At 38.5% G+C, this 27,128-nt stretch overlaps 1 protein-coding gene across 1 annotated transcript; it reads right to left on the reverse strand.

Annotated features, from left to right (window-relative positions):
* Positions 1-7,543: 7,543 nt before the first annotated feature.
* On the reverse strand, positions 7,544-27,058 carry maneal (mannosidase endo-alpha like). The gene is made up of 4 exons (XM_084130562.1): positions 25,716-27,058; positions 25,445-25,554; positions 12,074-12,150; positions 7,544-10,052 (listed from the first exon to the last, which is right to left on the reverse strand). The coding sequence occupies exons 1-4, from the start codon at positions 26,218-26,220 to the stop codon at positions 9,416-9,418; spliced, it is 1,329 nt and encodes a 442-aa protein (XP_083986688.1). The 5' UTR covers positions 26,221-27,058; the 3' UTR covers positions 7,544-9,415.
* Between the last annotated feature and the right edge of the window lie 70 nt (positions 27,059-27,128).

Below are 27,128 nucleotides of genomic sequence, written 5' to 3' on the forward strand. Positions count from 1 at the left end.
ATGCCTAAACAAAATTCTCGAACTTAATTTTTTTGTGATATCACCTTTAAATTTGGAACACAACAAGGTTAGATATGTGGCTTTGATTTTATAGTAATTTTCGAGTAAAACGTTTTTTTTTTAAATATATATTTTATATAAAATTTTTTTTTTAGGTTTTTGTGTGCAGCCGTCATAGGCAGCCGTGCACGAGCGCAAAACCTCACAACACCCTCCCCTGTCGGTGATTGGTTGGAACACTATTTATTTTGGTTTTGAGTGTTTGGCTAAACCGGGGGCCTGTACCATGAAGCCGGTTTAGGTGGCTAGCCAGCTATGTTTCAGTTTAGTTTCCGCCAACCCTGGGTTTTAGGTACTATGAAAGTAGCTCGGCTTTAATCGGTGTTCGTTGCCATGGTATCTTACGCTGCACGGCTAACCTGCTCCGGGGCAGGTTATGTTCTGGATTCGAGATCTCAGACTGAAGTTTGACCAATCAGCTGAGAGCAAAGAAACATATAGGTGACGTAACTTATTCACCTTTTCTTCCAAATCCGGTGACATCTCAGCGCAAATTGTTAGACGAGTACTTCGTAAAGAAATAATTTTTAGCATGACAAAATCCCCTTGCCTTTCCTGATAATTATTTGTATGAAAGATACAGATTTTCCGCGGAAGCAATGTCTTATCTTTACGAACTTCTTGAGCCGCACATAAAGAATTTAACACGTCGAATTCATGCACTTACTGTACCGCAAATATTGCGTTGCGTTTTTTTTTTTTTGCAAGTGGTACATTCTTGCACGGTGGGTGACGCACAGAAGCTAGGGGAAAACATATGTTTGTCGAACCATTCGCAAGGTGGTCCTCGCTCTGCAGGAGTACATTAATAGTTTCATTAATAGTGTTTCCCGGACATTTATCGACCATGTCCATAAAAGAGGACTTTTATAAAATTGCCGGTAAGATATATTGATAGGGTGACATCACATGAACACTTTTTTTTTTTTTTTTTTTTTTTAAAAGAAGCAAATTTCACAAATGTAGGCTTACTATACAATACATGTTAAGAATTATTTTAAATATTTTTTATTATTATTCTGTTAATCTTATGATAGGATTCCCTAGAGTCATTGCAACATGCAGTCTATTGCTCCAATCTCCACTGCTCTAGGGGAACATGAGGCAGATTATGTTAATAGGAAGTCCTATCACAGCCTTAATGTTCAAGTAGAGATGATGTGAATATGTGAGATGATTATTTTCTGAGAGATGAATCTTTAAATTAATAGTAGCCTAACATTAACAGATATAACAATGATCTACTAAACATTTCATCTGCAGACGACTTGTGGTCATGAATGTATGATCACAAGTTTGGATGCCAAATGGCCTGGCTCCAGTGCTTGTCTCACAAATTTTCCGTGAGTCTTTGTTGTGTCAGCGCTTTGAGGAAAGCAAGTTAAATTTGGTACAGTACAAAACACTGTTAATTTGAACTGAGATAGAAAAACCTACACAATAACCCCCTATCATGACCCTCAGACAGGGCCACAGCACCGCTTCAATGTGGCCCTCAGTAAAACCAGAGTGAAGATAGAGATGACCTTTGGCATCCTAAAGGCACATTTCAACTGTGTTCGGCGCTTCAGAGTCACCAGAGCGGCCCACCCAGCTGGTGCAGATGTAGAGGCAATCACCATACAATATTACACTTAATAAAAGCACATTGAAACTGCAGATAGGTCTCAAACTGTTTTATTGGTTTTGTGGGATGGGAGGGAGAAAGAGCAAGAGAAAGTTGCATTAATAAATATTCATACTAAAGTGTTACTTGGTTAAATAAATTCACATACTGAGATCAGTTTTATCCAGCTGTTTGATCTCCATTTTTTTTTTTTTTTGGAGCCTTCTCAGCTCACAGTCCAGTCTAGTTCGTCTCCTTTAGTGAACAGTCTAGTTCAAGACTCCTTTAGTGAGCAGTCTAGTTCAAGTCTCCTTTAGTGAGCAGTCTAGTTCAAGACTCCTTTAGTGTGCAGTCTAGTTCAAGTCTCCTTTAGTGAGCAGTCTAGTTCAAGTCTCCTTTAGTGAGCAGTCTAGTTCAAGACTCCTTTAGTGTGCAGTCTAGTTCAAGTCTCCTTTAGTGAGCAGTCTAGTTCAAGTCTCCTTTAGTGAGCAGTCTAGTTCAAGACTCCTTTAGTGTGCAGTCTAGTTCAAGACTCCTTTAGTGTGCAGTCTAGTTCAAGACTCATTTTGTACAGGGCCCTGACTGAGTCTGTTTCCACCTAAAACATAATTCCACCACAAACATGATCATTACAAGTTTTCTGGAGGCTCAGAAAAAGTTCCTTGACTTCCTACAAACACAGGACTGACTGTAATTTATGTCAAGGGTTTTAAATCCTTACACATTTCTTCTGAAGCCCATTGAGGTAGAGGCCTCCTTTTCTGGGGCAGGTTCTGAAAAATCCTACAATAAAAGAGATGTGTAAGGGCCAGTCCCTTTTTTATGCCACACATTTAAATGTTTGCCATAATAAAAAGCCCAGTGCATTCACATCAGAAACTGTCTGAGAACACACAGACAGAGTGTCTTCATTTCCTCCACCCTAATAAATAAAAATAGGCCAATGTAAAGCATAACTGTTGTAAAGCAGGTTATGTTTGGTGTTCTGTTTGCTGCATACTGACCTCTGTGTGGGAGACTGTGTGTGTGTGTGTGTGTGTGTGTGTGTGTGTATGTGTGCTGGCTTCAACAGGGACACTGTATTTCCCTCTACTGCAGAACATACAGTCAGCCATATTTAAAACTTAAAAAAGTAGTAATGTATTGCACACGTACCCAGTGTTACTTGCTTAGAGGAGCCAGCACCAGGGTCAGACTGTACAGCACCTGTAATCACATCCATAATCGGCCGTCCCTTATTGCCTACTCAGAGACAACTCCTCCGCCAGTGTATTCTGGTTTTCTGAATTTAACTCTTTATTTCTGTTTGCTGCAAACAAGTGTTTATGATAAAATGTTCACAAAAGTAATAAAAGGTTGCGGTAAATACTCACCACTTTGAATTATATTTTTATATTTTGTCTTTATCTGCTGCCAAGAACATTTGGAGTTGGGGTTGCATCTAAAAATCAATGAATATTAATCTTTCTTAGTACATCCATGCACATTTTTATATATTATAAAAATAGGCTATAGGCTATATTACACGTATAGGCTACACATACATAATTTTACATAAATATATAACGTATTTGTTTAACTTACACATTAACATGAATCAGCAATCTTTCTCCAACAGTCTTCTCTTGCTTTGGCAGCAGAGAACGTATTGTTTCGAGCTTGAAATACATATTTAAATTCATCGTAATTCTGAATGATTATCTCTCGTTCCTCCGCGGAAAAATATATCGCTCTCGCTCTACCCGCAATTGGTTGTTCAGTGCCGACGTCACTCTTTTATGTGCACGCGCGCGTGGAGTAATCATAGCTTGAGGATCAAAGCCTGAGTTGACAGAGAAAGTTGATGAGCTGCATCATGGTACCAATAAAGCCTGATTGCATCGGTTTGGTTTTGTCAACTCAAAACTAATCCTGTAACCCCGAGTTTGTTCAGCTACCTTCATGGTACAGGCCCCGGGTGAAAACAACTGTTTTTGTGTGCAGATCTCAGAGCCTAGGCTGCCTACAGAGACGCGTTTTTTTGACGGCATGCTTATGGGGCGGGCAGCTAGCGGATCGTTAGGTAAGATTAGATGAACGTGAACATTTATGTTTGGGCCTGAAATCGCTGATACCACCTTTAAGTTTGGATAGTACATTTTCACATCTATTCTCAAAAAGGGGGGTGACAGGCCCTTGTTTTGAATGAGAACATGTCCTTTGTTCAGTACAATGTAGGCTGTGTGGACTGCATCTGCAGGGGTGTAAAGTAACGGCACTTCATTACAATATTTATGTATGTATTATTCTGGTACATTTTACATTACGAGTACTTATGAAACTGAAAACTTCAGATTTTAATCTGTTATGCATAATTACCTTTTCTTCGCTATTGTGGCTATCCGAGTGAAACAGCTTCTTGATCTCATGTGAGAGACAGGTTGTCCCACCCTCACACCAGTAAACACCAGAGAAGAGATGATGGGAGGGGTGATATATATTTTAATTATGTGTACAGATAAATTATTTATAATAAGCACTTCAATATTCTATAAAAAAATAAAAATAAAAATGTTATTTCATGGTGACTTTATAGTCTTTTTGTTCTCCTCTATTTAATAAGAACTAGCTGTATTACAAAACATCTCAAGCTAAGTATCTCTATTTGTGTCACATGTCATTTTCTATTTCCTGTGCTGTTTTTCAGCTCTAGCCTTACTGAGAATTGTTGATGGAAGGCTGCGAGCACAGGCTTGTCACCCGTGGAAAAAGATTGCCCACAATTATGATTAGGTTTGACATTATTTTGTGCATGGTGTAAGTTGGTTATGAGCAGGAAAGAGATGACGTGGGATACAGTCAACTAATCGTGTCATTCCACCCAAATGGGCCAGAAACTATAGGACTGGGAACAAGTGCCTCTGGGCATTAACATCAGAATAAATGTTGTTCTCAAAGTACACTTTGGTTGTTTTATATCATGAGTTTTATCATTGATGGTTACACTTTATTTGGTAACACTTTATTTTACAGTGTTCTTGTTACATATGTTACATGTACTTACCATAGTAATAAGACCAAATTAAGCATAATTACATGCAAGTAACCCTCAACCAAATCCTAATCCTACCCTAACCCTATAGTAAGTACATGTTGTTTATTAATATTACTCAGTACTTAAATGTATAATTACATTGTAACAATGACACCTTAAAGTGTAACCATTTATTTTAAGGTGACATTATTACAGTGTAATTACAAAAGTAATATTAATAACAATTATCTACATATACTAACTATAGGGGTTAATGTTAGGTTTGCATAATTTAAATGTAGCATAATATAGAAATAAAATGTTATCTTGGGTTGCTTAAACAGATAAAGCTTTATAAAGCATCACAGCATTTAGACTTTTCCAAAAGTCATAGTTGTCACGAGTTTGGTTTCAAGGACTTTTGTTTGGACATTAATTTCACCCTGTTATGTTAGTATTCATGTGTCTCTTGTTCCTGTATCCTTAGTTACTGAGTGTTGCCAACATACAAAGCCACTTAAGGCAATCCTGAAAAGGTTTAAAAAAAGAAAATAAAAAAAAGGCCAGCTAACACTAGCAGGGAAGGAAATCAGAGGTCGTTTTTTTAATGGATGTCAATGGAGGAGAGGCTTCACTACGCTGAATAAACTGCTTTAGTTGGAAAATGGCTTATTTAATGAATCAACAGCCCATCAGCTAATCTTCGACATGTTTGCCCTTAAAGGAAGACCCCACCGTTTTTTGAAATAGGGCTTATTCACCTTCTTTCCCACATTTAGATAGGTGGGCAAATGCATTTTTGTCTCAGTGCATGCGTTGTTTTAGTTTGACAGGGTCGGCGCTAGCTTAGCTTAGCACAATGAATGGAATCCTTTGTTGCCAGCTAGCATGGCCTGAGTAAAAGTGATAAAAAAAATAAATAAATAAAAACACACCTAATTACTTCTTGTGGCCTGCGTATTCACAACGAGTACAAATAGCGATGCAGATTAACACTAGGCTATTTTCTAGGCAGATATTGACTTGGGACTATATTAGGGGGAAGCACAGGCGAAGCACTGCTACTTGGGCGCAGAGATATCAGGCAACACATGAAATGTGAATATGTGGTATAATATGTGAATGTGCATACAGGTATAATATGGGTCGATCTATACATGAGTCATGTTTAAAATAATCACTTACTCTGTGGACAGTTGTCCATTTGGTCCATTCGGCGTAGGGCTTTTTTTCCAGTTCACTTTATCACACCGGGAAAAAAATCGAGTAAAAGTTACTGCAGGATGGATCAACGCTGTGAAATCCTCGGTAGCTGTGACACAACTGCGGGCACGCTCATCTTGATCTGACGCGTTGAGCCTGGTCATCGATGGCAGAAACTTGTCCCACTCTCCACAGCAGAGACACTATTTCAGTCGGGATAGATTAGCATATTCCCCCACATTCACACCACCAGTTCGTGTTGGCTCTCATCCTCACGTCCTCAGGCTGTTGAGCGATAGCAACCTCAACCTCCTCCTCCTGTCATTCTATTTCCAAAGCACGCAGCTCCTCTTCTGAAAACCCAGGTATGGTTCTGGCTCTGGCTCTTGACTGTCTGAGAAGTCACCCTCTTCGTCTCTCACAAAATTAGCCATGTTCATTGCCATTCATGTACTGTAGGAAAAATAGCCAGATACTATTCACGCCGGTATGTTGACGGAAGTCGTGGGATTTCATGTGTTGCGTGATATCTCTGCGCCCAAGTAGCAGTGCTTCGCCTAAGCAGCAGTGCTTCGCCTGTGCTTCCCCCTAATATAGACCCAAGTCAATATCTGCCTAGGAAATCGCCTAGTGTTAATCTGCATCGCTATTTGTACTTGTTGTGAATACGCAGGCCACAAGAAGTAATTAGGTGTTTTTTCTTTCTTTTTTTTGATCACTTTTACTCAGGCCATGCTAGCTGGCAACAAAGGATTCCATTCATTAAGCTAAGCTAAGCTAGCGCCGACCCTGTCAAACTAAAACAATTCATGCACTGAGACAAAAATGCATTTGCCCACCTATCTAAATGTAGGAAAGAAGGTGAATAAGCCATATTTCCTTTAAACATTCATTTTGGATTGATCTATTTTTAGAATTTACTTAAAAAATGCTGTTTTATCAGTATAAGGTATCCTCATCTCTGCTTAAATGCAGCCACCTTCCCCCTGCCTGTAACAAGTCAACTTTACATTTTAAACAAGAACACAAGAAAGGATTTTAATATCAACTATCTGGCGACTGCCAAGACAGCAGAATACACCCACATTGTGTAACTATTTCTTTGTGCTTAAGTCAGCTTGTCGCATAAAAGTTTGTATTTTTTCTTCTGTGGCTATTTTAGCATGGTGGTGATTGCGTGTGGTGCAATTTGTCCTCCGGTTATGCAACACTGTTGAAGTGTGTGTCTGTTTTAAGTGTTGCTTTGTGCAGAGCTGACATTCATAAACTGCTGTTACAGCACTGGCTAACATTAGCTCTACAAGAAGCAACATGGAGACAAAATCTGCCCAGAAACTAAACGTTATTCATCATACATGACAACACCGTCCTAGTTGTATCAAGTAATGTCAAATTTGTGCTATGTCCTACAGTGATAAAGTCAGCTTAATGAAACTCAGTTTATCTATAATCTACACAGCACATCAATGCTAATTTAAAGGTAATTCTAGTGAGTTTTTAATAAACAATAATATTGGGTAATGTTGCGCCTCATGAAAAAATTAGCAATTGTTTATAAAAACATTCTTATTTAAATTGAGACACTGGCTTGAATGTGAAATTTGCATAAGAATAAATAATAATTAAAAAAAAAAATCTTTATATTCTGTACTATACAGCATTATAGCAAAATAATTGTTTTTCTTTCAGTTTAATATTAAACATGGATTACAATATGCATAATTAATAGGATTTACAGAACGTAATAAACCCAGCCATTATCCAAACAAACCATAACCACAATCACCAATTTTTTAAATGACCTTTTTAAATGTTATCCAAACACACAATAAAAGGTACAGCCTTTAAATACTCGGGCCACACTTTTGCTGCTAGAAGAAGTCAAATTCAGTCCAAGGCCTAATGTTATAGGTATAGCTAAAACTGCAAATTCACTCAGCATCGTGTAATTCCAAACAGTATGATTTTCTTTTTTCTTCTGTGGAATACAGGAGGAATATAGCACACTGTCTTCCTTCTCCATCCAATGGTAGGGAATGAAGATGGATGCTGCTGAGCTCCAAAAATGACAAAACTATAAAAGCATACCATACAAATTGTGCACTAGCTTTGTGTACAGAACAGATTATTTTGTTCAAAGTCTATGTTAATTGCAGCTCTGAAATCTCATTTGCATTCATGCCCATACAAATATGGCACATAAAAACGCTTTGAGCCAGGTTTGAAATCTGTGAATTTTGCTTCTCACGTGTCTAAGGCTGTTAATGATGCCTCATGTATGAATATATGCTTATGTGAATGAGATTGGAGAGATGCAGAGGGGTTTTCAGCCAATGACAACTTACATTTTCGGACCGTCCTCATTCAATTTTATAATATTGAAAAAACAAAAAAGCAAAAAACAAAAAACAGCAAACATTCTTCAATCTCCTTTTCAGTTCCAGGAAATAAATAAAAGTCATTCAGATTTGAAATGATGAGCAAATGATCCTGTAAAACTGTTAAGCAATACTAGATGACATATTAGTCCTTGTAAATTAGCTAATGCTCCCAAATGAGACCAGCGAAATGCAGTAGGATGGAGTATTTTAGGGACTGTTTAAACCTGGTCACTTCATGCGTTTTTTATCCGATCGTGAAAAGACCAGGTGTAAATGCTCTCTAAAATGCATTTGAGATAGATTTAAATTTAAACAAGTCTAAATGGATGTTAAAGCCACATATGTAAATTTAAAAAAAATAAATGTGTGAGAGCGCATTATAGGCTATGATAGCCAGATATGACTATCAATGGGCCCTATTATATATATGTGGTGCAATGCGGCGCCAGGCGCGAAGCAAGTGCTTTTTGCTAGTTTCAGCCCAACACAGTTATCATTTTCACATTCTGTGCCATGTTGTTTAAACAGCAAATGCATGTGCGCTGGTCTGAAAACGAGGTGCGTTCAGGCGCATTGTTGGCGCGTTGCCATTTTGAGGCAACTGAAATAGACTGCGCCATTGACCAACTGAAACCTGGTCTAAAGTCTAAAGTGTCGCATCTTGAAGCTCAACACACAATCATCTTCATTAAAAGTAGTGAGACTAAATTATTGTACCAGTGCTGATGCTGCTTTTCTGATGCAGCGATCTTTGATTTTGAAATTAGATCACATTAACAAAAGGTATTGCCATCCGATCAGTAGAAACACACGAAGTGACCAGGTGTAAACAAGCCTTTCGTGACTGGGGGGCAAACCTCATGATGAAGATATGGCTGGTGATGGCCAATGGGTAACTTACACCAACTGAAGGATGACAGAATTTTCATTTTTTGGCAAACTGTTTTTGTAAATACTTACATCGAAACATATGCCTGCAAGAAAATTAATCGTTTATCAATGAACCAAATGTGAGCGAGAAGGTGGCTTGTCCTTTCTAATTAGCTGCCATTAAAATTGTATGCATAAATTGAAGGATCATAATTGACAAAGTTATTGTTATTGTAAATCTAAACACAAAACTCAACAATGGTAAGAAGTTACGAGGTCCAATCACATAAGCCACTGCTCTTTCTCCTTACTGAAATGTTCCGCCCACTTCCTGGTGAGCTCCAGGTAGTGGTCTGGCTGATGGGGTTTGTAGTCCAAATACAGACGGGCCACAGTCTTCTTAGGCACGGCCCTCTCAATCTGAGTTCCTTCATGCCACTCATTAAATGACGTTACTGTGATGATATCAGGCCTTACTGATATTGCCGCCTGTAAAGAGGTCTCGTAATATCGTCCATTCACTCTGTTGCGTGTGTTGTGGTTGTTCCACGGCCGAACTGCGGTGTCCATATAACCAGGTCCAGCACTAGGTACAAACAGTAAGTTATTCTTGTCGCAGAAAGCTTTGATTGCTTTCCAGTTCTGGTGAGAAGATCCAAAGGAAAAGCCATTAGAAGCAAAGTAGGTGTACATGCCGTCGAAACCACCAGCTTGGATTTCTTGCTTGTGGCGCTCTTCCACAATGAGGGCAATGAAGATGCCATCATAAGGAGTTCCTCGGAGACTGTGAGATCCTCTGACAGTTAGCAGCTCAGCCCAGGTCTCAGGTGGCATAAGGTAGGAGTCATACACATAAAAGAGTGGAAGGACCTTCCCAGTGCTGGACTTAAACCTGTAGAAAGCCCCATGTTTCCCATATCTATAAAAAGATTTCAGGAGCAATGTGTTTATTTATAATGAACTCATTTTGGAGCTAAGCATGTATCACAGTTGTAATATTATAGTACATATACACACTCTATTTGTTATTTAAATAATATGTTTTTTACATACAAATATTACATTTATTGGTAACACTAAAAAAGCTCAACTAATTACCATTTTGCATTAGGTATCATGAACTAATAACAAACAAAACTTTTAATCTACAGTTTTTTTTAGCATATTAGGTTGCATATACTAAAATTAGTTCATATATTGTGAATGCACAAATTAACTGTGAATATTATATTTATGAATTAATATTACCTAATGTATTAACCAATGTTAATGAATTGAGCCTTATTGTAAAGTATTACCCATTTATTTCTTCTGTGGAACACAAAAGAAGATATTCTTGTAACCAAACAGTTTTTGGTTACCACTGACTGCCACTGTATGAAAAAAACAAAATACAAACACACAAAAAACACACTGAGGCACCTCTCAAAATATCTTCTTTTATTTTCCACAGAAGTAGTAAAGTCATACAGATTTGGAAAGGTGGGGGGGGGGGGGGGGGGGGGGGGGGGGTAAATGATGACATAATTTTAATTTCTGGGTGAACTATCCCTTTATCCTTAGTTAAATGTCAATTTAAACATTTACTTATAAATGTGTTAATTTGTTAAGTTGATTTGAATATTAATTTAATGGAGCTAACATGAATTGACAATAAGTAGTTGTATTTTTATTAGCTAATGTTAACAAAGATTAATAAATAATGGGTTTACAATAAGGTTCCATCTTGTTAACATTAACTACATAAGTTAACCTGAACTAACAATGAAAAATACTTCTAAAGCCTTTCTTAATCTTAGTTCATCTTAATTTTCAACATTTACAAATACATTATTAAAATCAAAAGTTAATATTAATATTATTTAATGGACCTGAGCTAAAATGAACTAAACGTGCAGTTGTATTTTTATTAAATAATTTTAACAAAGATTAATAAATACTGTAACAAATGTCGTGCTTATTGTTATTGTTAGTTAATGCACATTAGTTAATGACAACTAATGTCTTAAAGTTTTAGCAAAATATAATAAAGATGTATAATGTACATGCTGTTTTTTCTAAACGCTTCAAACATTTGTTGTGAAAACTACTAAATTTACATAAGTATTTTCACAATCCTTTCCAAAACATTTTCTTTTAGAAAAATGTATTAGTAAAATGTAAGTTTTCTCAAAGATGTTTTTGCATTCATGGGTTCATGAATGATAATGACCATTTTTGGTAATCCAAAATACTTAAACTGCACATCGTGTGTTGGTTATGTTTGTAAATTTTATTTTAAGTTTTTTTTTTTTTTTTACATGGAACATTTAAAAAAAAAAAAAAAAACATAAATACAAAACAACCTAACTACAACATTGTACAGTGTTCTAAAAAGGGTTTGAGCTTGCTGGGATGTTATATGTCCTTGTTCTTAAGGTGAGCATCTCAGAACACATGGCTCCACAGCATTACAGCTGTCTGTATTACATGATACTTAGACCATGTAAACCTACACTTTACCTAGATCAGTTTTACATAATGTCTCTCTTTCCAAAGTATTCCTGTTGCTAGAGGAGAACAATTTATGGTTAAATAACTTTATAACGTGTTCACTAAAAAAATAAAATAAATAAATACTCAGTATGTTACGGTCAGTAGATTGTTAGTGCTATAGATTTACAGACTGCAGCCATTGTTACAGGCTTTAGGGTTAGCCACAATTGCATCAGGTAATGTTATACGTTCTGTTTCATGAATGATTAATGGAAGAAAAGTCCTCTATTTTTAAAACACCACTCTCTTTTTCCTTTGGCCAGGCTGGATTAAATTCCATCCCCATCTCTTGAGTTCAAAGCAAACCAGCTAGACCTTCAGGTTAGCAGACAGGAACTCTCTGAACTTTACTGTCGGAAAGGGGCAGGAGGTATGGAGGTATGATAGTGAGGAGGTGCAACCTACTTGTCAATGATGTATTTGATGTTGTCATGCACACTGAGGTCTGTCCGGCCTTTGTAGGGCTGCAGGTGAAATGCAACCTGTAAAGAATTGGATTTAATTAAATAAGGAAGAAAATAAATCCCTAGCAGTATCAAAATCAGTTCTTTTAAATGTGTCATTCAAACATACAGCCAACATCTGCCTGTAATAAACTGATACATATCTTGATAATGATACAATGAAATGCAACAAAAAAGTATGTAGACATTAAGTCCCACTTAAAAATGTGTGAATGAATGACATGCATTAGATGCAAAATATCAAAACAAGTGTCATCTGATCAAACAAATGCGGCAGGACAAATTTTATGCTGATGTGTCAATGATTTTTCGGGGGTTTTCACACTGGGGACATTTGCTGGAATGTTTCCGGCACCCCCCTGCAGTGTTAGTCTGGTTATACTCTCACTTTATTCTATCGAACACTGGTGCATTTGCGTTCATTCTTACGGCATCACAAACGTACACAGCGCATGATAGAAAACAGAACGTGGTTCAATATATTGATTTTCTATTATAAATTTGGTGTTATTACCAAATAACTGTCTTCCCCAATCAGGGCCTTAAATAGAGTATCCAGGGTGCCCCCTTGGTTGAAATTGTGTTCTGGGGTCAATGGGTCTGTGCCAAACCAGGTAAAACCCACTGAAGCTAAGCAGGGTTGAGCCTGGTCAGTACCTGGATGAGAGACCTCCTGGGAAAACTAGGTTGCTGCTGGAAGAGGTGTCAGTGAGGCCAGTAAGGGGTGCTCACCCTGTGGTCTGTGTGGGTCCTATAGCCCCAGTAAAGTGATGGGGACACTATACTTTAAAGACGTTAAACCGAGGTCCTGACTCTCTGTGGTCATTAAAAATCCCAGGATGTCCTTCAAAAACAAGTAGGGGTTTAACCCACTCTGTCTCCTCTCCACCAGTTAGCTGGTGTGTGGTGGGCGTTCTGGCGCAATATGGCTACTGCAACACCTTTTTAAGGTGGCTGTCAGATGACTTTCTTAAAGTCCCAGAAACATGGTAACTTAAGACACAGAGGCATCATGTTGAACAGTCCAAGGAGACAGACCCTCTCCACTTCAGTGACAGCAACATGCACATGGCTGATTGAACTGCAAAACCCTCAGGGCCTTGAAAGAGAAAAGCCAAGCACAAACACCCACCATTTTTCCACACCGCCAATCGGGAAGGTCTTCATAAGCTGTTTCCATGACAACCTGCATTTGGCGACACAGCTCAGTCCGCCATGGACAGTTTGACATCACACACTTTGGATGAGAACATCTTACGGTACAACTGTTCCACTGAAACAGTCTTGAAAAGGAGGTTGCTGATAATTTAAATCACAGGTGCTCAACACCTGAAGTGTTGCAACATTCTTCTGTAACCAATTGTTATGGTAATGACTTTACTGGTAATGGTAGAGTTGTCAATATAGAAAAAGAGGATGGAAAGAAAAAAGCCTCTGTCAATATTCTTCGTGACAACTCACCATGATGCATAAGATGGATAAAAAAGGACTGTGGCATTACTGTATTTCCCATCATTTGTTCACTCATTCACTATTCATTACATAATTAATGCCACACTATAATTATATTCCAGTTAAAACAACAAATAACATCATGCTGTATGACAGGAGCAATTCAGCTGAATTGTGAATTTGCAAAAATGGAACACATTTTGCAAATCAGGTGTCATGCTGTAATATCTTATGCACTGCCATCTTACAGCCAAGGAAAGGTCTCTTTACGGAATGTTTTAAACATGAAATGTTAATGAGATTTTTAATGAGATTACTTCATAAAAACAATGGTTGGAATGGTTTAAACATACTCAGAAAAACAAAAAGTACTGATAAATCCTGTTTCATTTCAATGCCTGAATGTGTAGAGAACGAGGCATGGCCTTGAGCATGGTTATACGATACAGCGGTTGTTTTATAAGCACTAGAGTGACATCAGTCCACTCACTCAGCTTATAAGCACTGCTGTGCCCTTATATATAACTGTTTGACAGCACGACAAACAGAAATACAAAAAAAAAAAAAAAATCAATGTAACATGGTTGTTTAAGACAGCACTATATTACACAATCTTTCTGTCAAAGGCAAAAAAACAACAACAACAAAAAGCTGACAGCTAACCCACAGGCCAGAGTACAGACTCAAATACGACATTTAAAGTGCATGGACAGGTTCTGTTTCTGAATATTGATTGATCTAAATAGTGAAAATAACAAGCAAAAAACTTGTAAATCAAATAATTTTATATATCGTTTAATAACATATAGTTTTATATATGCATGGAGTGTTCGTCAGCTGAAGGCATGCCATCGGAGTTTCCAGTATTGACAGCTCCATAAAATAGCCTACTGGAAGCCTGTAGATTTATTGTACTATACTAAAAATATGAAAAGTACAATACACAAATAACATTTTAATATACTTCCATTTCTGAACAAATAAAACAGTAATTGATGTCATAAATACGAGTCTGATATTTGTTTTAATTGACATTGACAATTTAATTGTCATTAATTAAATAATACAATTATTGTATATATAGCTTACATTTTATTAATATGTAATGAAGGCCTAATTTTATTTCAAAAGAATGAGGAAAATAAAGTGGGTTGAATCCAAGGTGCTCAAAAATAATTTTAGAATCGTTATCTGAAGCTAAAGGCGGCAATCCGCAACTGAAGGCACGGCTCCCACACTCCTGTGTTGATGGCTCTGTTGCAGTAGACCGTTAAAAATGATAAATAGCTACAGTACACAAATAATATGTTTAGGTTACAACTGCATCTGTCTCTGAAAAAGAAAATCAGCAGTGATTGATTTTTATTTTCAAAGATTATTAGCCAAAAACTCTCATTTAAAGCGAACGCCATTCCGTTCTTATTTCGAACCTAAACAAAAAATATTTTTGCTGTTGTAACCCCTTAAGAGTTTTACACTGTTCCACACTTTTGTTTAAGTTCTATGCAGTATCGTAGTTTCCCTGTAGGGGCCGCTATATGAACTGGTTGACAGAGACGTAGAAAGAAACAGCCCGTTCTCATCCTAGGGCGTCATATATTGACGCTTTTGACATTTCGTCGACATCGAACGCACATGGCAAAATTTAGCGTCAATATGAGACGCAGATAGAAATGGGCCAGAAGGCGCCTCCTAGTGGTCTAACCCTAACCCTACACTAGACCTAAACCTACCCATAACCGAACAAAGCTCTGTGCGTGTCATATTGACGCTAAAGGGTGCCATGTGCGTTCGATGTCGACGAAATGTCAAAAGAAATGCGTTGAAAGAAATCTACATTAGCAGAGTGTCAACTTTCCGGATGGAAAAAAAATAAGTAACGTATTGGGCGAACACATGACTTTAAAGGCTGAACTGAACCTGTCAAAAAAATTTTTACCAGGTCAAAAGTACAAATGTACAAAATTGCAGAAGATGAATCAAAAGATTAATTGCAGAATAAAAATGTTTGTACCCCAACTAACCTAACTGCTTCACACAGTTAATGTCAGCAGCCATGGAAAAGTGTGAAATTACACTGATATGAATAAACACAATAGAATGAAACAAAAGCCATTCATTCTGCCCAAAAACCAAAGGCCAGATTTACTAACTGCTTGGGCCATTGTAAACCCTCTTTTGGCATTAAAAAATGAATGTCAGGATTTACAAGCAGTGAAAAATTAGTGAAGAAAAGGCGTGGACACTGAACCTATTTTGTGGCTGAACTAATTGCATATGCATTTGTATGAGTTAACCTTTCAGACACAAAATTTAAGAGTATTTAAATAAATCCTCATTTTGCGATTTTACGGGATTGCGGTCTCACGCTTATTTGCCCTGTTTAGTAAATCCAGGCCCAAGACTAGAGCTATGCTGGCTAGAGCTACAGAGCTGCCCACTTTAGATGTACTTTGGGGTTTTTCGGATGCTCCTATTGGAACTTCTTGGGACAGTTTTGTTATCTCAGTCCTTAATTCAGAATTTGAATTTGGCCTCAAACTTATTCAACTAAGCCAATAAATATTACAGAACTGAAATGAGTGTTGGCTCAAGATAACTACAAATTACATATTTTATCCAATCTAGCTCAAATCGTGAGTCTTTGTGAAAAACTGCTTCATAAGATAGCTTTTGACAGTGAAAGAGTTTAAATGTCCAGAATGGTCCAGCACTGATGTGCAGCCGCAAGTCGAGCTCAAATTAATTTTGAAAGAGCATGTAAACAGTGTTAATCTGTCATAAAAACTCTTTTATCTGTTAATTCACATTATCAACAAATGGAAAATCGAATTATTGCATTTTTTAAAGAAAGGACCTCGCCAATAGGATGGCACCACAGACCGTAGAAGAGCTCAGACATCAGTGTGGTGGTGAGGATTGTGATCAGACATAAAGCCCAGACTCCAGCATTGTCAATTCTGATGGGAAACAAAGCACATGCAGTGAAGAGATGCGCTTCATTTCACCCCACTGCTCTATAGCCACTGGGAGCAATTATGAATGAGTACAAATGACTCTACTGCATTCTGTTTGCAAACAAATTCAAAGATTTTGTTCAAAGATTTTGCAATTGCCTTGCAATACAGCCCCTTGTGTATTTCAAGAATTAAAATGTCATCTGCACCACAGAACGCTACGCTTTGTTTACCCATAACAGAACTGTTGAGCAGGTGCAGATTAAAGGTCTTAGAGAAACAGCTTGATGTCTTGCACATTACTGTACAGATAAAAGACATACAGAAGAAGCTGTTTTAAAAACTCAAATCCCCAATATTACAGCTAAAATTCAACAATTCCATGCCACAGGGGAAAACACAACTCATACACTGACCACACTGGGACAGAATTACCTTCAAAATCACCAAGCAAGAAGGACACCAACATGACTACAATCAGAGGCATGGTGTTACAGACTTGCTTCTCTTCACACCAGGGGATTACAAAACATGACTGACAAAAAGGCTCAGCAACAGCTCATCAGAAATAGATGGTGAACACAGCTGTAGGCAGTAAAGACAGAGACTTATGCAACCACTAGCAAGCTCAAGAAATTATGACATCATCCACAAAAGCATGAACAACTCAGTTGTTGCAACAAAATTGAAAAGCTTTTAAGTGCCTACCAACTATTTTTAGTAGCTCATAGCTCTTGCTGAGCTTTTAAATGGACTTCTAATATAGGGGAAAGTCATGTTCACCCTTCAGAGTCACATATTGCAATGATAACACTTATTTTCGGTGAATCATTTTTCAAATCTATTGTTATTTGCTATTATTGCCTTAACTTATAACATTACTGCGTTATCTATTGGCAAGATTTTAGAAAGCCAGTGGATTACAATTACCCTCTATTCCTTTAGAGAATGCCAACATAACTAGAGGATAGCATGATTTCTAGCCTAGACAACGCAAGTCAAAAAAGAAAGTACTTTCAGATGAGGAGCAACATTTCATTTAGCATTTTTTTCTTTGGAATAACATGCACAGACTTGAGGTATTAGGTAATGGCTGCTGAATTGACATAACAAAATAATTATATACCTTCCCTTAGAAAAACACTTGTACTCGTTACTGGTGCAGAACTTTCAAACTTTGCACCTAAAGGTACATAAAAGGTTACTAGTAATACTTTAAGGGTACTACCCTAAGTCAGGGTTTCCCAAACCGGGGTTCATGAGGGAACTGTAAGGGGGTTTTGAGTTGATGAAAAGCTAATAATTAAATAGAATGTAACATTAAAAGAAACAAACAAAGCTGTGCAATTAATCAAAGTCGAACTCAAATAGCATCAAATCACAATTAATCAGAGGCTGCTGGTTATATAGTTCACTTTCTTTACATTCACATTTGCATAATTTCCAACAATTTTGTGGACCGAAGTTTACAGAATTTGACTAATGTTCCACCAAATTAAAAGCTTGAGGATCTGACATGGTAAAAGCTTGAGGGTTCAAACGTTTGAAATTGAAGAATTTAAGACAAATACTTGTATTGTAACTTGTAGTGTTACTTGGTTCTGTGACAATGTGATTGTTATCTGACTCGTGTTGTAGCATAGACCCTTTTGTATGTGGCACCCTGAGAGTTGAATGCTGTTCAGTAAATGTAGAGTCACAGGTTATTTATTTATTCAGAAAGAACAAGAGTGAAACATGGTGGCAGTGGCGAGATTTTTTGTTGTTGCTGACAAATGTTTTATTTTAGTGCCTAACCGCGCAGTTGTGGAGTTTGCCGCAGCAAGAAATCGTGCTAGCAAAGAAGCGTGCCCTGTTGAACCGAATAGGATGGACGGCACAATCGAATTAAAAACACCTCCGACATTGATGCTGGAATCGAACAATCTGGCAAAGACATGGAAGGCGTGGAAAGATGAATTTCAGCTGTCTCTTGATCTGACTCTGACGGAGGCGTCGGAAGGAACAAAGCAGAAACCTTTCTTCTATCTGGTAAGAGAAACCGGTAGAGAGTTATGTGAACTTTACTAGGCTCATCAACAGAGGGCAGGACTGTACAGCTATTAATAGAAGCTTTTGATTAATAGAAGATTTTCGAAATCGCTAAGACTGATGAAAGATTTGACAAATATGTTACCAAACTGAAAATGAAAATCGCTAGCACATGTAGTTTTAGTGATATTAAAGACTCTCTAATCCACGACAGGATTGTGCGTGGCACAAATAGTCCAAGCCTGAGAGAGAGGTTGCTGAGAGAGGAAAATTTGACACTGCAGAAATGTGTCCAAATTTGCTGGGATTGTGCAGAGAGAACAGCAAAACAATAGAGGGAAGATTCAGTAGAGGAAATTCATGCTTTGCAGATGAATTCACAGACAGACACATAAAACAGTGAAGGATGACGTATGAAAAGTTGTCGTTACTAGCAAATTCTGTGGAAAGACTGACAAAAAAGATTAAACGAAAATGTTCAGCTTATGGAAAAACATGTAGGAAATGTGGAAAAGTCAATAATTTCGCTGCTCAGCGCAAGTTGAAATGAGCGCATGGAAAATGTGTGAATAATGTTACGGAAACAGAGAGTGAGTTGTATGAGGACATTTGGAGCATCACAACTGAGAAACCCATCATACCCATAAATCTGGTAAATCCAGACGTTCAAGTAGAGAAAACAGACCAGGTACTTGTGATGTACAACAAAAGTACACTGAAACCAGTAGGCAATTGCCAGTTGAAATTAAGAAATCCACCTAACAAAAAGCTGTACAGACTGGAGTTTATGGTCATTGATGCACACTCTGCAGTTCTGTTACAGGGAAGCAAAGCAGTCCAGGGCATGAAACTAGTTAAAGTACAGTCTGAGAATATCCTGGAGGTGGATAATGTGACAAAGATAGACAGAGATGATACAGTCGGACAATAGAACAGATAACGAGTGAGTTCACAGATGTCATGTAAGATTCACGGTGTTGTGTAAGCGATTCACGGTGTCGTGTAATCGGCTCCTAAATTAATAACTAATGATTTTTACAAGTGAATCAATCAAAAAACGTACTTTAGCTGGACAATAACTTTTTTCAAGAGCGGCTGTACAACCAAAACAATCTCTGTTCCATTAATATCCTATTATCACTGTAAAGCTGCTTTGAAACAATCTGTATTGTTCAAAGCACTATATAAATGAAGGTGACTTGACTTGTCTTGACAGATGTTTTCACAGGTGATTGTTGTCTTCCAGGCCGCTACAAGATAGAGATTGAACTTGGGGTGGAGCCAGTGAAACTCCCTAAGCGGAGAGTACCAGTCGCGGGGACATCTGGAGGAGAACTGAGCTGAACAATCTCCAAGAATGAGGTATAATCGTACCTGTAGAACAAAGCACCGACTGAATAAGCAGTCTTGTTGTTGCAAAGAAACCCAGCGGCAAGTTGAGTATCTGCATAGACCCCTGACCATTGAACAAAGCTTTAAAAAGGAGTCACTTCCCTCTGCCCACAATCAAGGACATCTTGCCTGAGCTGTCAAAGTCTGTGATGTAAAAACATTTTCGGCCATGTTCCCTTCAAGATATCTCACCACGTTTGCAACGCCTTATGGAAGATACAGGTGGTTGAGAATGCCGATAGAAATAAGCCCAGCACCTGAGGTTTTCCAGAGAATGCTGACCCAGGCGTTAGAAGGACCTCAGGGCGTACACAATCGCAGACGATGTGCTGATAGCAGGGGAAGGAGAAACAATGAAAAATGGCAAAGAAGGACCATGATCAAAATAGTTATTTCTACAATGTGATGCATCTGAGACAGGCCTTAGTGCAGCATTGTTGCAGGGTGGAGAACCTGTAGATTTTGGTAGCCGTGCGTTCAGTATCAGTGAAAACAGAGATAGAGAGTGTGAACATGATTCAATACCTCCCAATTTCTGATAAGAGAATAAAAGTAATTAGAGGTGAGACAGAAAAAAATGGCACACTTCAGACACTGATAAAGACAAACAGAGAAGGATGGCCAACAAACAAAAGAAACATACCAAGCAAAATAGTTCACTACTACTCAATCCAGGATGAACTAACTGTGCAGGATTGTGTTCAAAGGTGAAAGATCTGTGATACCAGATGCACTCAAAAGTGACGTTACACCCAGTTCACTCTGCACACATTGGTATAAAAAGATGTTTGAGGAGAGCAAGGGAAAGCCTATATTGACCAGGTATGAATGTGCAGATAAAGAGATACATTGAGAAGTGTGATCCGTGTTGATCGCTGGAAATTAAACAACAGAAAGAACCACTCCGCCCACATGGACTACCTGAACGACCGTGGTCTTAGGTGGGCACAGATCTGTTTGTATTAAACAATCGTGACTATTTGATCACTGTGGATTATTTCTCAAATTTCTGGGAGGTTGATTACTTGTCAGACACAAAGTCTTCCAAGGTGATTAACAAGCTGAAAGCCCATTTTGCCAGGCAAGGCATACCTGACAGAACTCCAACAGTTCAGTAAACGTTGTGAGGTTCAGCATAAAACATCATCACCTACCCACCCGCAAAGTAATGGGAAGGCAAAGTCTGCTGTCAAGACAGCAAAGCGCCTGATGCAGAGAGCCAAGATGTCAGGATGGGATCCATACCTGGCAATCTTAGATCATAGAAACACTCTGTTGCAGGGGCAGAATGCAAGCCCTGCACAGAGACTGTTAAGCCAGAGGACACACACACTCCTCCCAATACACACCAATCTGTTGACACCAAAAGTGGTAGACACAAGACAAGGACTGAGAATAAATCAAAGACAACAGGAAACTTACTACAACAGACACGCAAAAGACATGAACATTCTGAAACCTGGTGATCAAGTGAGAGTACAACCAACATAGTCACAAAAGGTTTGGCAGCAAAAAAACAGTCCTGGAACCTGTCAACAAACATTCATACACGGTTGAACTGGACAGGAGGAACAGAAGGTACATCTGACACACTGGTCATCAAGTGTTCATATATAGAGATAAATATTCAAGGTCATACTTGTGAAAAAAAAGGAAGGATGTAAGAATGTGACTGTTATCTAACTCATGTTGTAGCACGGACCCTTTTGTATGTGGCACCTTGAGAGTTGAATGCTGTTCAGTAAATGTTGAGTCACGGGCATATGGCGCCAGTCGGAGTTATTTATTTATTCACTCTGGAGAAAGAACAAGAGTGAGACAGGTTCTAGTAGAGAGTGAACCCAAGTTTGAATGCCCTTTAAAGTAACTATTTTCATTAACAGTAGGCCTACTCTTTGCCTGGATGGCTCAGCAGTATCAATATGACAAATTTTCATATGAAATGACAGGTCATATCACCATATTTTGCCAAGTCTAAAATAAAAACATTCAAAATAAAAAGATTACTTTTGTCTGTTTACTTGCATGCGATTATTAACTGACATCAGAGAACCGTGAACATGCAGATGTGTTGTTAAATTATATAAATAATACATGAAATCTGTAAAAAAAAAATACATTTAAGGAGTTCAAGGCAGCTAACAAAAATGTTTAGGAACACATGCTCTAAGGTACTAATTTGCAAATTTTTAAGGGAAGATAAGGTACAAAGTTGTCCCTTTAACCCTTGTGCTGCATTAGGGACATTTTTGGTCAATTTCCATTTAATTTCTTTGACCATTTTGGCTGTTTTAATGCAAATGGTATGTAATTTGGCAAAATTGTGACTTTTTGGATAAATTTAAAAAATTTGATCCCATGTTGCATAATATGTATAACACACACTGTGTAGATCAAATAGCAACCATCGCAGTCTAAATCTAGCACCATAATGACCAAAAATGGCCCACTGAAACCCATTAAAACGTAATTTAAAGCCGGGGCCGTCATTAATTCATGAATCATGACTTATGTTGAAACAACCTTTCATTTTGAGGCAAAAGCATTATATTTGCATTATATAGTGTATTTCACCAGATGACGTCACTACATAGGTATTCCCTATGGGGGGAAATGCACGTTATTTTCCTGGTTTCCACTAGGGGCACTATTGACTGTGTTATGAAGCATTTTAATGGCTCAATGATCTAAAAATGATGTTTCTGAGTATGTGTGGATGTCTGAGAGCAATGTGTGTCTGCGCTGACAAAAGTGTGTGTGTGTGTAGGGCCTAAATATAATACATGGTGTTTAGGCGAGTGACAAAAATCATAATATCCATCCATCCATCCATCTTCTTCCACTTATCCGGGGGCCGGGTCGTGGGGGCAGCAGTCTAAGCAGGGATGCCCAGACTTCCTTCTCCCTGGACACTTTCTCTAGCTCTTCCGGTGGGACACCGAGGCGTTCCCAGGCCAGGCCGTCCTCCCTCTTGCGCCAGACGGTTTGAAGGTGGAGAACATGGTCCACTCAGACTCAATATCTCCAGACTCCCTCGGGATCCGGTCGAAGCTCTGCCGGAGGTGGAAGTTGAAGATCTCTCTGACAGGGGATTCGGCCAAACATTCCCAACAGACCCTCACAGTACGTTTGGGTCTGCCGAGTCTGTCCAGCTTCCTCCCCCGCCATCGGATCCAACTCACCACCAGGTGGTGATCAGTTGACTGCTCCGCCCCTCTCTTCACCCGAGTGTCCAAGACATACGGCCGGAGGTCAGATAAAACGACCACAAAGTCGATCATCGACCTCCGGCCTAGGGTGTCCTGGTGCCATGTGCACTGATGGACACCCTTATGCTTGAACATGGTGTTCGTTATGGACAAGCTGTAACTAGCACAGAAGTCCAATAACAGAACACCTCTCGGGTTCAGATCAGGGGGGCCGTTCCTCCCAATCACACCCCTCCAGGTGTCACTGTCGCTGCCCACGTGGGCATTGAAGTCCCCCAGTAGAACGACGGAGTCACCAGTTGGAGCACTTTCCAGCACCCCTCCCAGAGACTCCAAGAAGGCTGGGTACTCTACACTTCCATTTAGCCCATAGGCACACACGACAGTGAGAGACATATCCCCTACCCGAAGGCGCAGGGAAGCGACCCTCTCGTTCACCGGAGTGAACTCCAACACATGGCGGCTGAGCTGGGGGGCTATAAACAAACCCACACCAGCCCGCCGCCTCTCACCATAGGCAACTCCAGAGTGGTGAAGAGTCCATCCTCTCTCAAGGAGTGTGGTTCCAGAAAAACACCGGCCCCTTACTCCTGCAGGTGGTGGGTCCACGGGAGGGTGGGTCCACGGTGCTGAGCCCGGCCGGACCCCATGGGGGGAGGCCCGACCACCAGGCGCTCGCATACGAGCCAATTTCGTATTGTTTGTTTATAGAATTTAGAAAAATAAAAATTCATGTTCATGGTGATCTTGTAGTTTTGCTTTGTTTCTAGAGCAAATTTTGATGTATAGGGAGACAGGCACAGGTTATAGTCACCTAGTAGAAATCAGGAAAATGTTTGCAATACTGCAGATGTTTGCAGTATGTCAATTATATGAAAAATGGTACCAACTGGTGGAAAACAGTAAAAAGTAAATATTTTACCCCAAGGCTTGGTAATGACAGGGTATTTGAATAGAAATTATGATTTTATGATATTATGACAATGGGTTCAAAAATTGATATTTTAATGGGTTTAAATAGGATCAAATTTGTCCTTAACGCGCTATGTGTGATTTTTTTTTTAAATCTGACATAGCACAAAAAATAAAAATGCACCAAATGTAATGTTGCTGCTAATCATTGACATATTCAAGACTGTGATAATCCATAGCCAAGGTTTTCACTTTGCATTTAGTATATGGAAAATAATTATATTTATGTGTTTTTTCCTCTTATACAAATTGATGGTATCGTCACCAAAACTGGAATTTAAAGGGTTAAAATCCTGAAATTAAATAAATATTTGGTAGTTATGATGAGGACTGATGCTGGTTAAAAGATTTAACTCAGTAAAAGTGGAAAATAATAATAATATATAATATTTTAGGCAGTGTTTAATATGTGACCATTTTTGGTCCTTAACGCGCTAAGTGTGATTTCTTTTTTAAATCTGACATAACACAAAATCTTTAAATGCACCAGAAATAATGTTGCCACTAATCTTTGACATATTCAAGACTGTGATAATCCAAAGCTAAAGTTTTCTCTTTGCATTTAGTGTATGGAAAATAATTACATTTTTGTGTTTTTTTCCTCTTGTACAAATTGATGGTATCATCACAAAAAATGGAATTTAAAGGGTTAAAATCCTGAAATTAAATAAATATTTGGTAGTTATGATGAGGACTGATGCTGGTTAAAAGATTTAACTTAGTAAAAGTGGAAAATAATAATAATATCTAATATTTTAGGCAGTGTTTAATATGTGACCATTTTTGGTCCTTAACGCGCTAAGTGTGATTTCTTTTTTAAATCTGACATAACACAAAATCTTTAAATGCACCAGAAATAATTTTGCCGCTAATCTTTGACATATTCAAGACTGTGATAATCCAAAGCCGAAGTTTTCTCTTTGCATTTAGTGTATGGAAAATAATTACATTTTTGTGTTTTTTCCTCTTATAGTAATTGATGGTATCGTCACCAAAACTGGAATTTAAAGGGTTAAAATCCTGAAATGAAATACATATTTGGTAGTTATGATGAGGACTGATGCTGGTTAAAAGATTTAACTCAGTGAAAGTGGAAAAAAATAATAATATATAATTGTTTTATGGCAGTGTTTAGAGTGGACATTTTTGTCCCTTAATGCACTCAACGTTGTAAAATATATAATGCAGCACAAGGGTTAAGGATACAAGCTGTACAGTGTTTAAAAAATGCATCAGAATGAAAATTCATAAACAGTGTTTGTGTAAGCAGGTACATTTTATGGATCTCTCACCAGTTACCTTGATACTGTGTCTATGGGCAGCGTCCATTACAGCTGGCACTAGATCCTCTGAGGGTTTGCCATGTTCATCTGCCACGTCAGGCGGGTACCAGGACAGGACCACCACACCTGGCATCAAAAGTGGAAATGCATTGCTCTACAAGCAACATTACGTCTATTTTAGTCTTTTAAAGACAAACAACCATCCACATTGCACTATAATAGTCAAAGAAAAACAAATATTATAAATGCTAAATATAAATGAGCAAATTGTATCTTGGCTGTAAAACCTGTGGCCGCAGCTTCAATTTGCGCCATGTGAGATTCAATGACATCTGGATCTCTGGAGCTGTAGGGTCCCAGTTCAGGGTAATAACTGGACGCAATGTCGTCTGGAGGATTGTGTCGTCCTTTCGGGTGACTGGCAGCTATTTTGGGGTCCCAGTGTGGTACCAGTACATGGTCCCAATGTATATAACTAGCATCCATCTGTGGCGAGCCATACCATAAATAATAGAAGATGTGAATGTCATAGAATATGCTGTGGTCAGGGCCAGAGTTGGAGAACACTATCTTAGTGTCACTCCCCCCACCACCATTTTGACCTGCTGATTCAACTACATTATTGCGTCTCTGGTCTATTCGCTCTCCAACCAAAGGCACCAACTCCATTCCTGGAGCAAGATCCGAAAAACCATCAGTGGGTTTGAGGGTTCGTAGGCCCATCATAGTACCAAAAATGAACAGAGTGAACAATAAAAGAGCCACGCACGCTTTTCTGCGTAATCTGTTCATGGTCGCTGTCCGTGGTGCTAGAGAAGATAGTTCAAAAAGAGGTTAATATGCTCGAGGCCTCCAAAAGTAGGTTGTCAAATTCTTGTGTTCCATCTCCAATTCCAGTTTGCCCTCTTGTCTATCAGACTTGCATTTGGCACTCCGGGTCGGTCGCTTAGTCCTCGGCTCGTCAAGAAGCCATTATCTTTATCTCATTAGCAAATTATAAAGATTTGGGGGAAAAAAAATAGCTAAGATTAATTTCTAAACATGAAACGAGGATATTAAGCTGACAAACCAGCCCACATTATTTATTACGGCATATGTATAACCTAACAGCACTATTACTAAATCAACAATGCACAACGAACGCGCCCGTTTGAATTCGACGCAAAAGCTTCCATGTATTTATCATCACATGCACCGTTTTGCTTCCCACACGCAAACTGAACGCTGTCCTCTCTCTCTCGTGTCCTCCCACGAGTGGATCTTTTATTCTAATCCTTCTGCGCGGTTTAAAACACTTTCACGCCAGATGCACTGGCTTTGTGAAAACATCGGCTGATTTCTGTGAGTCTGTCGCCACTGCAGCTCATGATAAACCATCTCTTGTTACTGGAAGGTGGAGTCTCGTGGGTTTGTCACCATGCACGCATGCTCAAACAAGGACACAGGCTGTGTTCACAATGGCATGATGCTTACTGCATACTGAGCAGTAAACTATGTACTGAAAACAGCATACTATTAAAGTAGTATGTAAAACAGTACGTAGCCTATGCAATGATATGCATTTTTAAACTGTAGGCTACACTGTTGTTACCACTTTATGTTTAATTCTGGCTATCATCTCTAATAAATATGATCATTTGACCTTTTTATTCAAATTTTGAGAGAAAACTTTTGCAAGTCATACTAAATACTATTTTCAA

This window comes from Abramis brama (genome assembly GCF_963993115.1).
Source record: "Abramis brama genome assembly, chromosome: 12".
NCBI classification, from domain to species: domain Eukaryota; kingdom Metazoa; phylum Chordata; class Actinopteri; order Cypriniformes; family Leuciscidae; genus Abramis; species Abramis brama.